Raw genomic sequence first — 14,942 nt, 5'->3', positions numbered from 1 at the left:
GCCGCGTACTCCCAGGCCGTAGAGTTTAGCTAGTAAGATCTCATGGGATACTTTGTCGTATGCCTTAGTCATGTCTAAGAGTAGCCCTATACTATATTGTTTTATATTTAAGTTCTCTAAAATATGTGTTATATATTTGTATACTGCTAAAGCTGTTGAATGGCATTTTCGAAATCCGTGTTGATTTGGGTCTAAGATATTATATTTTTCGAGAAAGTTATACAATCGATTTGCCATAGTTTTTTCAAAAAATTTTGACACAGATGGTAGCAGAGCAATAGGTCGGTATTGATTAGGATTATTTGCAGTACCGCCTGGTTTTAAGATTGGTTTAATTTTAGCTATTTTGAGTAGTTCTGGGAAAGCACCTTCGTCTTCGGCGGGCGAGCACGGCGCGGGAGCCGATGATTCACCCACCGATGCAAAGTGCTCGTTAAACAGGTTTGCTATTTGCTGGGACGATTCTAAAATAATACTGTCCGTTTTTAATGTAATATTTTTGTCGATGTTTCTCTTGTTTCTGCGGGTTATGTTATTTATAAGTGTCCACATAGTCTTTACTTTATTATTTGATCGTTTTATTTGATTAATATGATTTAATTTCTTAGATTTTTTTATACATTTTTTGAGAATTTTCTCGTATTTTTTATAGTGATCATGAATTATTAAGTTATTTGTAGTATTGACGAAGCTTTTCAGTTGTCGTTTATGTCGGCAAGCGAGTTTTAGGCCTTTCGTTAGCCATGTTTTATTATGGGTTGGTACTAGTTTTATACGTCTCTTCGGTAAATAGGTATTTAAAATGTTTTGTAATGTATTGTGGAATGCCTGAAAGTTTTGGTTTAAGTTATTTTTTTCCAACAACACGCTGTTCCAATTTATTTTGGCTAGTTCTTGTTTAAATAGTAACATGTTTTTTTCGCTAAAGATTCTACTATATGTGTACCACGGGTTTTAAGCTTTTTGTGTATCTTGTCTTTGGAGTGTCAGCAGAACGCTTTTATGGTCCGATATGCCGGAGTTTCTAATATCATTTTTTTCTAAACTGAATAGTTTGCGCGAGAGACACTTCCAAAGTGGTAAAATGTGTGTCCCCCCCCCCCCCCTGTAACTTCTAAAATAAGAGAATGATAAAACTAAAAAAAATATATGATGTACATTACCATGTAAACTTCCACCGAAAATTGGTTTGAACGAGATCTAGTAAGTAGTTTTTTTTTATACGTCATAAATCGCCTAAATACGGAACCCTTCATGGGCGAGTCCGACTCGCACTTGGCCGCTTTTTATCTAGTATCAATAGTTTCTTTGGGGTCAACTTACGATAATGTACTAAAAAGCCACAAATTAATAAAAACTTTTTCCATAGGTACGTTTACTATGGAGAAAATGTGAAATTTAATTTTGACCCCAAAAAAACTATTGATACTGGATAGGAATGGAATCGATTGGCATACAAAAATAGCATGTGAAAAATATAAGTTTTCATTTTCATACAAATTGTATGGCAAATGTTTTCCTCGATTTGTGGCTTTTCTAGCCGGAATTTTTTTTTGTTCCATACAAGCTTTTGATCCTCAATAGGAATGGGATCGATTGGCATCAAAAAAAAAAGTTTGTCAAAAATTACCTTTTCCTCGCACCCTGTATGTTTTTTCCAAAATCTGTAAAAGCCAATCTTCATTAATTTGAAATCGAGGGAAGGTCTTCTAAGACCGTTTTCTCGTAGCAGCACGGGATCTGGTAGCTGCCCTCACTGACCCAAAAAGAAAATCCACCCTGTATTAGTTAGTGTGGTTCAAATCTTGGAAATGGCATTTGAGCCACTTTCGGATTTCCGATTGAGTTGAAATTTTGGATACGTATGCAAATCGGATGACAATGCAATCGGGTGACAAAAATGACTAAAACTTATTCCCTATTCCAATATCTTATACTGATAGGGTATGCCCATTATAGGGGGCCCATTACTGGATCCACGTCCATTACCGGGGTTCCATTACTGGAGCTTTGGTGTCCATGACTGGAGAAAAAAAACATACTTTTAATTTATTAATTATGTGGAAACTAACTGCAGTATCTTTGATACAACACGCTTGAAACATGAGAGAAGGATAGGATATTCATCTTTTAACAAGCTAAGCGGTAGAACTTTTACATGTATCAGGGAAATATCACAAATACTCCAAATTTCCTCTTAAATGTCCCATGACTGGTGCCGTTACTATAAATAATCTAGGAACACTAACGATATTAGTTAGGCTCAATTAGAAAATCGTGGAGTAACTGACTGCAAATAAATTTGGAAGCGATAGCTTGCACTCCGTGGTCCATAACGGTCAAGCAGATGGCATCGCATTCTTACGCCGATAAGGACCCGACAAAAGATATTAGACAAAACAAAAAACCGTAGGTAATAAACACGTAAAAAAATGTTGGCTAACGGCGTATTGCATAACAATACGACGGTTATGTCAAAAACACAAACGTGCAGATGGTGCGCAGCGGGACGGATAATATATAATTTTAGATGGCGTATTAAACGGGACGCGAGTCGTATTAACCGTGAAAAAAATGTATGAAAACAGGCCTACAGTTGCAGGGACCGGCGTAAAATGGCGTATTATGCGGGAAATCGTATTAAACGTGATCGTATTAAGCGGGTTTTACTGTAATACGTACATAAGATAAGAATAAGTCGAAGTAGTTGTGTAGAACTATTGCTGCTGTTTTTTTAGTATACTGCCCTTGGTTAGCTATTTTTGTAACATTATTTTTCAATAACAATTCCAAAAACCTACCTTTTGGCGACTGTGTCAATAATTAGGCTTGACGCGTATGAACGTCGAATGAATTTTTAAAACGGTTTCAGTAGCAGTGCGTACCTGGCTTCCGATAATGTACGATGAGATAGAGCGTCAGGAAGATGGCGAAGGTGATGAGTGACATTTTCCAGCTGATAAGCAACATGATCGCCACGCACATCAGGAACCCGGCCAGCGATATCCACATGTTGTAGAACTGCAACCGAGATAATTTGGTTATTGGTTATTTTTCTCCGTCTCTTCTGAAAAAGCTAGCAATTACAATTAGGTACTTACGAAATTATACGCTTGGAGTACACAGTAATAAGATGTAGGTAAACACATGTGAGACATTGATTCACGCAAGCACATGACACGAGTGAGTCACATTCTCAATCGTAATTTGTAACGTACTATCGAATGTCTATCCAAATAGGAATCAATGAAAATTGCTGATGTAATTCTTTAAGTATTTGAGATCCAGTGTCACTAATTGTGAACTACTTTCGTGTATGCGATTGTTCGAGCCATTTTAGTACTGAACCGCCTAGTAATTGGCTCTAGACTTGCGTGTATGACCTAGGTATAGACTTGGGTTTGTTTAGAGATTCGATTACCCTGAAAGTAGGGCGCCAACCCAGCGGGCGCACGAGTGCCGCGTGGAAAGTACAGAAGTTGATGAGCGCGTACGAGGCCAGGTAGAAATTGGAGATCAGTGGTGCGATGGTGTTCAGGTCAGCTGAAGAAGAAATATAACATACTTATTCTTTTTTTTTTAAGTTTTATGGTTAGATTAGGTTAGGGCATTAGGATTCCTCTAGACGGAGTTTAGAGCAATTATTTCATGAAACCGTTGCTGCCAAAAATACTGGGGTGCGTGGGACGAGGTGAGCGAATCCCCGTGGCGTGATTGGTCCGTTCAAAGACACGGACCAATCACGACACGGGATTCTGGCACTTGACTCGAAGATGGAGTAAAACTACCGTATACTTGTAACGCTACCCGTTACTATGCTCAGTCTAGAGGATGTCTTGTCTGTGGGTTAGGGTAATGGCGTTACCATGCAGTATATGTTAGGGACGCAATTACATTTACGTTCGCTAGAATTATATGCGTGATTTTGATTGTTCTTTTGTCATACAAAACTCACCGATAAGTAAGAATATAAGTGAAACCAAAAACGTGAGCACGTATCCGCGGTAAGGCTCGCCATGCTTCCCGTAGCCCTTGGAGAAGAAGATGAGGCCAGGGTAGATGCGGTCCACGCCCAGCGCTTGGATGAGCCGCGGGACTGACAGCAGGTTGGTCAGCGCGGTGGACAGCGTCGCCGCCCAGCAGCCGCCGTATATCAGGGGGCCCCATGCTGACATCAGTTGCATAACCTGGCAACACAAGCGTACTTAGTAGTCAATAGATGACTAATTAAGCGCGGTAGATACTATAGGAACCAAACTCGACACATCTACATCAGACAATATTTTACGTGCTTCCGACAGTGTCGGACGCGATAACTATCCGTCTGAGAATAGCACCACCCCATCTCGTCCCGTGGGTGTCGTATAAGGCGACTACGGGAAAACTGGCAACAGATATGCATATGAGCAAGGCTCGCCCGTATCCTTAGCGGGGTCCTTGCTCACAAGAGTTGTGCGCGCGCCACATCGAAAAAAAAACTGTCCGTCTGATAACCGATGGAAGTCCGATTTAAGGATGACTCACGTTAGACCGGGCAAGCGCGGGCCGTAGCTTCCGGCGCTTAGTTTTCTATGACAGATGACCGCGAATGCTTTCCATAGAAAACGAACCGCCGGAAGCTCCGGCCCGGACCAAGTCCGTCTATCTTATTCCGACTCTAGGTACCTAAGTATTATGCTGTATGTACTCATTTATTTTTATTGTTAATGGTATGACTTCATTCATATTTAAGCGGTTACCTCAAGTCGGAGCTACAATGATATCTTAGTTCCTTTAACTACATAGAACATTTAAAAAATATTTTAATTTTCTACAAGAAACACAAATTAATATGAACTTGAAATGATATGATAAAACTTAACTTACGGAATAATCATTGTGCAGTCCATGCGGACATCCACCCGTAGTGTTAGCACAGTCGGAGACAGTTCCCAGGTCCATAAATGTGCCATTGGAAATGATGAGATCGGTGATGTTGCCACTAGCATCCCGCAGGGCGCCGCCGCCGGAGAATAGGACCATTAGGGCGTAGCTTATCATGGAAATGAGGAGGGATAGCAGCGTGCCTTTCGGAATGGCTGACGCTGGATCCTGTGGGCAAAGAAAATTATTTTGTTATAGTTGATAATATAGAAAACTCTATGATGTACTTTTATGTTGACTCTTCATTTATCCTAAAAAAACGAATACTAATCTCCTATAGACGTGTGTTGTGTTGTGGCTTACCTAAATGTCATTCTTATAATGAATACTAATGAGCTCCTCTAACTACTTAGAGGGTCTGTGTACATGTGAAGTTGCTATAGATTACCATAACTACCATAAGGTAGGCTGAACGCTTGTGTGTCGACATGGGTATTTAAAACTGAAATAAGAATAAGCATTCTATGCGTATGGCATATAAGAAGACCTTCATTCAAGAACTATATGCTCTATCTGACGCACTTGACAACATACATTCTTTCAGTGTATTTGAACATCCTCACCGCTCCTTTTGACGCTGATACATAGGTATGTATGTGTATAGGTATACACTTACAGCCGTGACCCAAATATCTACGTTACGTTTTGTGTGTCATGGAACGGCATAACATTAACATCATACCGATGATGAAGCGTCCCAATAATCCGGAAAGCAATGTCGATTTCAGGAATTATTTCTGTGCGTTCTGGAAATAGATTGTATTGCGATGACTCACTCGTTGCCACTTCGACTCAATTGGCTTTAATCAATCGATACGATGTCGTATAATTACGTTCAGCGAAGGCGTTTGCAAAATTTAGGGGTTAAATATTTGACTCTCTACAGGAGATGTTTACGTTTCTCTCAATTTGTTTCAATTGGAATATGTTCATGTGGGGTATTTGAGGCATGCGAATCAAATTCAATACCCATATTGAACTTCTTAATAGGCGAGTAACAAACAACAATCAGAAAGCGCGATTTGTTATTATGGCATATTATATACTCGTATATACTGTATTTTTTGTAAATTACCATAAGGGTTCGAGATAGGCGGTAGGCGTCAATAGGCCTCAATAGGGATGATGACACATGTTGAATTTTATAACAAAATCTAGTAAAATAGATAGCAAACGAGCAATTTATCACAATAATGTGGATATTAAAATAAAATATTGAAAAATTACAAAAATACAGGACCTGAAAGTTTCAAAATATAAGTTTTTTTTTAAACTTCCAAAAACGATAAAAGTAAGGGTACCATTCGATTCCTTACATTTCATCCAAAAAAATATTGTATAGCAACTATATACATAAACTCAATATTTCACCGACAAAAACGCAATTTTCTTGTTTTGTCCATATGTTGTCCATACTACAAGATGGGCTCCCAGCTCCCAGGGACCTTGACGTCACGTTCCCTTGCCGTTTTGTATAGGGCGTTTCGCGAGTGAAGTGCGACTGTCGGCCTTTGACTACAATTTCTGACTTTTGTGTTATTTTAATGTTTTTAGGATCAAATGTCTATATGCAGAGATGTGACTTATTTGAAATACTTGTATTTAAAATGCAAATACAAAATGCAAAATACCTATTTTGTATTTTGTATTTAAATACCTTTTGAAGAAAACTATTTTGTATTTTATTTGAAATAGTTTTTGGGACCTATTTTCTATTTTCAAAATACAAAATACTTTATAGTAGGTAATGTAGGTAGGAGTTACAATCTCCTCTGATGTTACAATCCTGGCAACTCTCTCATTCTTTTAATATGGAACTGTTGAATCTGTTTAGTAACGTCGCACATGATCACAAGCGTACCGAGTGGTTAAAAAAGTGGAATCTTGGGTGTTGCGAGGGTTTCAAGGTACGAGAGGAGAACAAACTTTTCTGCCCTGATGAAACACAAACGAGACGTTTTCATCACACTAACGAGAGGCATTATACTAGCTGTAAAACATTACAAATCTAAATTAATGCTTTTAAAAATTGTCGGTTATAAACCATCATCCATCCATCCTTCCGGTTAATATGAGCAAACAACTAGAAATTTGCACTTTAGATAGAGGACTGATTGACACACTGTTTTCAAAGAATAAAGAGAGTCTTTTCAATTCGGATATTCTGAGTAGGTAATACTTTTTAATTCAGACTAGGTATTCACTATTCAGAGTACCTTTTATCGCAAAGTATTTGTATTTTTAAAAAGTATTTTGAAAATAGCTATTTCGTATTTTGTATTTTAAATACAAATTCAAAAACTATTTTGTATTTTGCATTTGAAATAGTATATCAAAGAAGTATTTGTATTTTGTATTTAAATACTTTTTATAAAGTATTTTTCACATCTCTGTCTATATGGGACCCCATATAGACATTTGATCCTAAAAACAAACCCGATCGATTGATACCATAAATGAAAATTAGTCATGTAGCCTATTGCGAGGAAAATTAGCCGACATCTAAAAAAAAAACTGACGCACACACAAGTACCTAAAGTAGTACCATTCAGTATTCACTAAGGTGTACAATGAATGGATCTAGGATACCTCACGCTAGACAGGGCCAGGGCCGGGCCGGAGCTTCCTGCGCTTCGTTTTCTATGGATAAGCACCACGTGATCACCGATCAGCCGTCATAGAAAATGACATGTCGGATGCTTCGGTCTGGGCCCGGCCCGATCTAGCTACTCTAGCGTGAGTCATCCTTTAAGCGGGTATTTCTATATTGCTCGCTCGAATTTGATGCATTGCTCATGTACGAATCATAGGTATACCTACGTAATTTTCAGTGACGTCTACAAATGCGTCATTTACGAGTAACTACATAAATTCTACGATTCAAAGAGTCAACATAATCGTGCGCAGTAAACTAATGAAAAATAAATGGCATTACACGGTAAACAAAATAAAATAGATAAGTAATAGGTACGTAGGTAATAAATAGGAAACCCTAAAGTAAAGTAAGAAATTTTAAAAGAGAATGTTTTGTGGAAATGTACGATATTATCTGACCTCTAAACATCTTCTTTATCTTAAATAGTGTGTGCCTATTTACAAGAGTCCATTTTATCCTGTAGCGTGGAAATACTACTTACTCTCCATGCTTATGGGCAAAGTTGAATTCGGTGCGGAGCTTTAATAATTAAATAGATGTATGCAGGTACATATTTCTAAGCGTTCATTTCGAAGCTAAGTTTGCTCGTGGTTCAATTTGGAGTCTTTCGGTAGCTCGGCTTTTAATTCTATTTGGAGGGTCCATCCAAAGGACGCGCTAAGAAAAAAAAACTTTGGAATTCTATCTTAATTAAGATTTTTGCAAGCACCAGCCTGAAGGTAGAATATATATCATGTACTTATTAGGTATAGGTGGTAGATAGATCGTCGATCGCCGGCACGTGGCGGGTCGACAAACAAACAGATCGATGGCAACCACGTGTAATTGTTCCCCGCGCCTACGCTAAATTCATCGCATTGTTGCCATTTGGACCAGTCGGGGTTGTGGCCTAGAGTAGCCTAGAAAGGTCGTACACAAAACAAAAGAACGCTTATGGTGAAAGTTAGGATTTCCGCACAAAATGTACACGCGTCATTATTTGTTACCCCAACGCACTTACTTAAATGCAATCATTAATTTTCTCCGATTGTCTGAAGATAAGATGCGATATGCGATCTGTACCTATCTTTACCGGTATTGTCATAATCAAAGTTCTGTAAGACTTCAGGTCGATCGGGCATTGACGTAATCTAAAAGACATCAATTTAATTACGGGTCTAATTACTTAATTAGACCCTTATACATCAGGGACTATACATCTTCTACGGACTAGAGAAGCAACACTTAAAAACCGGACTCGCTAGTCTAATGTTCTATCAAAGTCACGTGAATACCGGCATGCAACAGCGTTCATTAACTTAATGGCTTCATTAAGTTATAGACATTAGACAAGCACTGATGACATGACCACATGTTTGTGAATTTGGGCAGATTAATAGGGAGTATTACTGCAATGTTTTACCGCCAGAGTACAGCACTAGCGACTTAAGTTTACCATAGAGTAACTTATACAATACTGTACCTTAAACTGAAGCGCTGGTGGCCTAGCGGTAAGAGCGTACGACTTGCAATCCGGAGGTCGCGGGTTCGAACCCCGGCTCGTACCAATGAGTTTTTCGCAACTTATGTACGAAATATCATTTGATATTTACCAGTCGCTTTTCGGTGAAGGAAAACATCGTGAGGAAACCGGACTAATCCTAATACGGGCCTAGTTTACCCTCTGGGTTGGAAGGTCAGATGGCAGTCGCTTTCGTAAAACTAGTGCCCACGCCAATTCCTGCGATTAGTTGCCAAGCGGACCCCAGGCTCCCATGAGCCGTGGCAAAATGCCGGGACAACGCGAGGAAGATGATGACCTTAAACTGTTTTTGAGAAGTTTTCACAGACAATAATATAATATGACATTGATACATCAAGACGGTTTGTTTACAAAGGGCTTACCGGGAAACGCGAAATCGAAACTCAGCTATCTGCATCTTTATCGCACGAATATGCAATAGTGATAGAGAGGTTAGATAACAAAATTTTGACTCTCTCGTTTGCGGTAGACCCTTTAGATTGTGACTTATTGTGGGAGTGGCGCCCCCTACGCAGACTTTCGCGTAATATTCCCTATTGAGCACTTGAGTAGTAGTATGACGTCACGACTTTAATGAAATCGTTACCGGATCTTTATACTGATCTGCAAGTGTGGCGGTTAGCGGTAACCAGAAGTATAATAAAAAAAAAGTCTTAAATAATATGAGTCTCGGCTTCGAAATTTAGATGTACTTGACGTACATACATTATTGCATTCAACAATTAAGATTCATGAAGACAGCTGTTCAGTTACCGAGAAGCACTTTGCCTTATTTACAAAAGCGAGCAAAGTGCTTTCGGGAATAGCCGTGACTCAAAGGGCCCAATTGGTTTCAATCAGTCCGCTTTCAACGTCCTCGTGCTAGTAGTGCTAACCCATGAAACTCGGGTAAAAAAAAACACTATTATACTCAATATATAATTACGTCACTGTAGGTTTGCAATAAGACTTTTTCAGTACTTTGTCTTTTGGTGAAGAGTCAATCAGTTATGCGGTGGAGTCTAGTTACGATTATCTCGTAAATTTATCGAAGTTATACTGCGTTAATTATCTACATCGCATACCTAATTAGTTAAAACTACCTAATAATTACCAAACTAAAAAGCTTCCGAATTTTTTCTCTAATTACTTAGGAACTACTTTTCAACATCGTCTTCGGATGCACTCATTCGAAGTCTTCACAGTCATGAATTTACTTACTGTACTTATCATTTTCTTCAGATTTCTAAGTCTTCCTCTACCTAATACTGAGTCATCTATTAGTCAAGAAAAGGAAAATTGAAATGCCAAAGCCCAAAGTTCCTATCGCGAAGAGTGCAGCACTTGGAAATATTATTTTTACCAATAACCCTTAAGCTAAGTATATACTTAATTGGTAATTTCCCCGACTTGAGGAAAGCCAACAAAGACTTTGAAATGGACTCGCCCACCGGCCAGTTAATTGATTTTGTTTTGACGTCAACAGGCGATTGGCGTCGCCCACTATACAATGTACACAGTGTGTACAAAGTAAACGTAATGTTATATTTTGATAAATTTCTATTACAGTTATTGGTTAACTTCCTGGTATTGCAAAGAATTATACGCACAGTCCGCACAGAGGTACGTTGATTTAAAAACTGTTTACCGAAGGAGTATGTACTTACCTACTCAGTGGTAACCGAGATAATTCCAATGCTCTCGTACAGTGTGCTTTGAGTTCCCCGGAGATGTTGGCGCCGGCCTGGATACCGGTGACCGATGGCAAAAAGATGGCGAACGCGCTGAAAAAGTCCTGGGCCAAACCCTCGCTGAACCGTCAGTCCGGGTAGAAGTTTGAGAAGGGTCTATTCTACAGCGCACCTTGAGGTCGCCGGAGATGTTGGCGCCCGCCTGGATACCGGTGACCGATGGGAAGAAGATGGCGAAAACGCTGAAGAAGTCCTGGTTCAGGCCTTCGCTGAACCGCCAGTCCGGCTGGAAGTTGCTGCTGAACGTTTCCGCTGAAGGAAGGTAAAAAAAAAATATAGTGTGTGTAAGATTCGTATTCAAGATATTTTCGTTCCTATGAATATTGGCATTTGTGAACTTACCGCTGAGTCCTACGAAGCCGCGCGCGATGGACACGTTATCTTGTGGTCCCATGAGTGTTCCGACCACGAAGTCCACTATTGCAGCGATGATGATTGCGATCAGGAAGTTCTGTAAACAAACCCGTAATCGTAAGAACCTTTTAGACGGCGCGAGAACTTGCATGGAAGTTACAGTATATTGCGGTATTTTATCGATGAATTGTATTGGTTGAAGTTCTCGCGTAGTCTATCTGAGCTTTATTGTTGTAAACCGCATGTTAGTTCTTTACCAGTAAAATAAACCAGAAAAACAAAGAACTAGCTTTCCATGAATTTATTCAAGGCCTGATTTTATTAGATAAACAGTTCATGGATAGCAATCGTAAACATGGATTATGATTATTATGAAACATAGTTACTAAATGATAAATTATAGTTTTATTTCTAAGCCGATAAAAGCATTTCAGATCGAACCCGTGACCCAAATGCTTTTCATAACTGTAGTTGAATCAACTCACTCATGTGAGTGTTTACAAAACCTTGGTTTTATTTAGGATACTATTTTACGAGATCATAATGATAGCAGTTAATATATAAAGAGGATCTGTAACATGCTATGTATCAGTTAAAATGTCGAAATGGTACTAATATACTACTAAATGTAAAAAATGCACTTTAATTAAATCCTGCAAGGCTAACTTCTTAGGGAGTTATAGCTTTTTTTTCACAATCCATAACGCCCGCGGGAAAAATATAGGCCTTTAGTCTTTATCCTTCAGTACACCTGCATGAAATAAAATCTTTTTCGAGCAAGTGTGATGAAAACTTACTTAATGTAGCTTATGTAGCACTATTAGCTACAGACAATTTACGTGATTGAATTGACTAGCCGCTGGGTACGTCCTTTCATTCTTTAGCAAAGCATATAATTGAACATCGTGCAATTAAGACAATTTCATGAAAGTACTGGGAACTACTCAAGGTGCAACGTGAATCATCCTTATAGTTGTTTCATTTCAACAGCCATTATGTATAAATAAAAAAATAGTCGCGGTTACATGTATTTGGCGCGTAGACACCTCAATTACTGCCATTTAATGAAACAGCAAACTCATCCGAACAGAAGTGTCATTTCCAGAAGGTTCCTCTGTCTCAGAAATGTTGTCATAGAAACAATTGAAAGTAATTAGAATTACATCAGCCACCTGCAATAATTTGTTATACAACGAAGGCCGCAAAAATATCTGACACGATCTTATGGCTCTACAAATAAGATTGTGTCAAATATTTTTGCAGCCTTCGTTGTGTAAAATATTATTGCGATGTACAAGTAAACATAGGTACTATTAAAGTAAGAGCTGTAATTTCAACTGAAGTTTTCTTTGCACAGAGACAACTGCTCACCAAGGTTAAACTATGTATGTTGAAACTAGCACTCAGAAGGTGTTTATTAATTGAAATTACATTAATTTATGTACGAGTACCATTGTCTGAAAGGCTTTGTGAAAAATGCGCCCTATGGAATGATTGTTATAATAGGTTATGGGTTATGGGCCCAAGACGGGCCCAAACTGGTTAGGATTCCATTGATTTATTAGTTCTTCGCAATTCATATGCGCGTTAATCGATGCCTTATTTATAAAAAACGTGGCTTTTCGTGCTGTTAGCAAAATCTTAGCTCTAAAATGTCGTTAAATTAAATCTACTTAAAGTTCCGAACTTGAATACTTAGTAAATGAATGACCTAAATAAAAACAGCCAATAGGTACCGTCGAATGAAAACAGTGGCCGCGCCCTGGTCATTACAGCCTTCGTTGGTGTGGCATCGGATTACCAGACCCATGACGTCACATGTTATCAATTAGCGTGCCATACTGTACAAGAGTCAAAAAGGTCACGATTTATTATTATGGATTTTTGCTTGGTCCCTTATGTCTTATAGTTATTATATTATTGAAGAAAAGACAAAAAGATGCTGCCTATTTTCCTTGCGTGAAGTAGAGGCTACGTAAATTAATACATATGCCCACTTCAAGGGTAGAACCTCCACCTTTTTTTGAAGTCGGTTAAAAACGAAACTGACCTTACCTGAGCCTTGCTCTCCCAATCCATGCCAACCGCGCAAATGATGCACATGACCAGCAGAGCAATGCTCCCGATCAGCCTTGTATCATTCATCTTGTCTGAGAAGATGCCCCCGCCGGGGCCTAGCAGGTCGTTGAGTGAGTCGCAGAAGCCGATGGTGTTCATGCTGGCCGCCACTGCGTTGGCGAACGCAAAGATGATGCCGACGGACGCGCCGAACTCGGGGCCGAGGGAGCGGGAGATGATGTAGTAGATGCCGCCTAAAGTGAATTGAAAACTAAGCAATGTTTGTTGTTGAAGGGTCTTTATTGTTCCCCAAAAAGTTTTAAGTCATAATGTATTGTTTGCCCGCATTTTCGTTAGTCATAATTCATTTGGTTCAAAAACGCGTCACTTTTCACAACAATCCTAACCTAACCTAGCCTAGCTATCTATAGGATAGGATATCTATAACCTTACGAAAATCCTGATAAGTTAACGGTTTCAGTTTTATGACTAATGATAATATGACATACAATTTATGACTTGAAATTTTATGGGGAAACAAAGGGATCCCTGTTGAAGATGGTAGCAATTTGCTATGCATGATACTTTTTAGCCATACAGCTGGCCAGGGGGCCTAGCCAAGATGACAATCGTTTGCGCTATGACAACGAAACACTATCCGTCTCTCTATAACACTAATATGGAAGAGTGATAGAGAAACAGAAAGCGTTTCAGTGTCGTAGCGCAACCGACGATATCGTTTACGGTAGATTAAACACAGCCGCCCGCGAACAGCTCATCAGCTGCTGGTTATTCGAATTACGACTACTTTTTCAGATTTTCTGAATATCCTGACTAAAGCAACGAACCTCCTTTGACTTCGCCGTTTGTGCATATAGCGCTCATGGATAGTGTTGTGATGACGCACACGACGGCTGAGATGGCGATGATGACCAGCGACAGTCCGATGCCCGCCTGCGACACCACCCACGAGATGCGCAGGAACAGCATCACGCCCCAGATGTTGAGCAGACATGGTATTAGCACGCCCTGGGACAAAAGATTTTTTTAAAGATGTTGGACTCAGCGTTATCGCAGACAACGAAAAGGTGTGGTTGGCGCTTAATGAGCTTCAGTGCTTCATATAGTAGAATCCTAAACTCTTTTGCCAATACTATTATATATTTATTTAAGGAAAAGATGTCTTCAAAAACATACAGTTATACAAGAGAAACACTTAACAAGACACAATGAGGGAAAGTACAAGATGATTGAATTTGAAGGCGAAACTCACTTGGATCCATCCTAATTTAATTCCGATGGCCGGCGTCGGTGACTTGGTGTCGCGCTTCGTGTCCCTCTCGTCCTGTGGACAAGGCAATTTATTTAGCTTCTTTTTCAATTTATTTACAGCTCAGGGTTCCTCGTAGACGTCAGCGCCACTGTCAGAAGAAAAGGTTATTCTCGATTCCCAACAGTAGAACGTGTTATGCACAAAATATATTCATAAGACGTGCCTGCAAACTATTTAACGAAAATGACAAGCTCTCTAACATAGATATATTTACTTGTTCCACGAATACTTTAAAACGTGCTTTTCTTTAGGTAATATCTTTTCCTTTCTTTACGCTCTCAAATGTTTAGTTTTGGGTAACATTTAAAATTGTAACAGACTGTTGATTTTATGTAACAAATGAAACTCTAGGTCTAAACTTAAGCA

The 14,942-nt window shown here is 39.2% G+C and overlaps 2 protein-coding genes across 2 annotated transcripts in view; both read right to left on the bottom strand.

Annotated features, from left to right (window-relative positions):
* Positions 1-14,942, bottom strand: part of LOC134656467 (large ribosomal subunit protein uL23m) — a 315,632-nt gene that overhangs the window by 141,064 nt on the left and 159,626 nt on the right. The window lies entirely within an intron of this gene.
* Positions 1-14,942, bottom strand: part of LOC134656471 (bumetanide-sensitive sodium-(potassium)-chloride cotransporter-like) — a 57,957-nt gene that overhangs the window by 9,676 nt on the left and 33,339 nt on the right. Inside the window, exons 4-12 of the mRNA XM_063512009.1 lie at positions 14,517-14,588; positions 14,092-14,272; positions 13,241-13,497; positions 11,174-11,282; positions 10,944-11,083; positions 4,867-5,091; positions 3,956-4,187; positions 3,422-3,543; positions 2,886-3,021 (exon numbers count right to left, since the gene is read on the bottom strand). Of these exons, the coding sequence (XP_063368079.1) occupies positions 2,886-3,021; positions 3,422-3,543; positions 3,956-4,187; positions 4,867-5,091; positions 10,944-11,083; positions 11,174-11,282; positions 13,241-13,497; positions 14,092-14,272; positions 14,517-14,588 (1,474 nt within the window). The remainder of the gene's footprint in view (positions 1-2,885; positions 3,022-3,421; positions 3,544-3,955; positions 4,188-4,866; positions 5,092-10,943; positions 11,084-11,173; positions 11,283-13,240; positions 13,498-14,091; positions 14,273-14,516; positions 14,589-14,942) is intronic.

The sequence above is a fragment of the Cydia amplana genome, chromosome 18 (assembly GCF_948474715.1).
Source record: "Cydia amplana chromosome 18, ilCydAmpl1.1, whole genome shotgun sequence".
NCBI classification, from domain to species: Eukaryota; Metazoa; Arthropoda; class Insecta; order Lepidoptera; family Tortricidae; genus Cydia; species Cydia amplana.
Note: the sequence above shows the minus strand (reverse complement) of the source record. Positions and strands in the feature narration are given on the sequence as shown.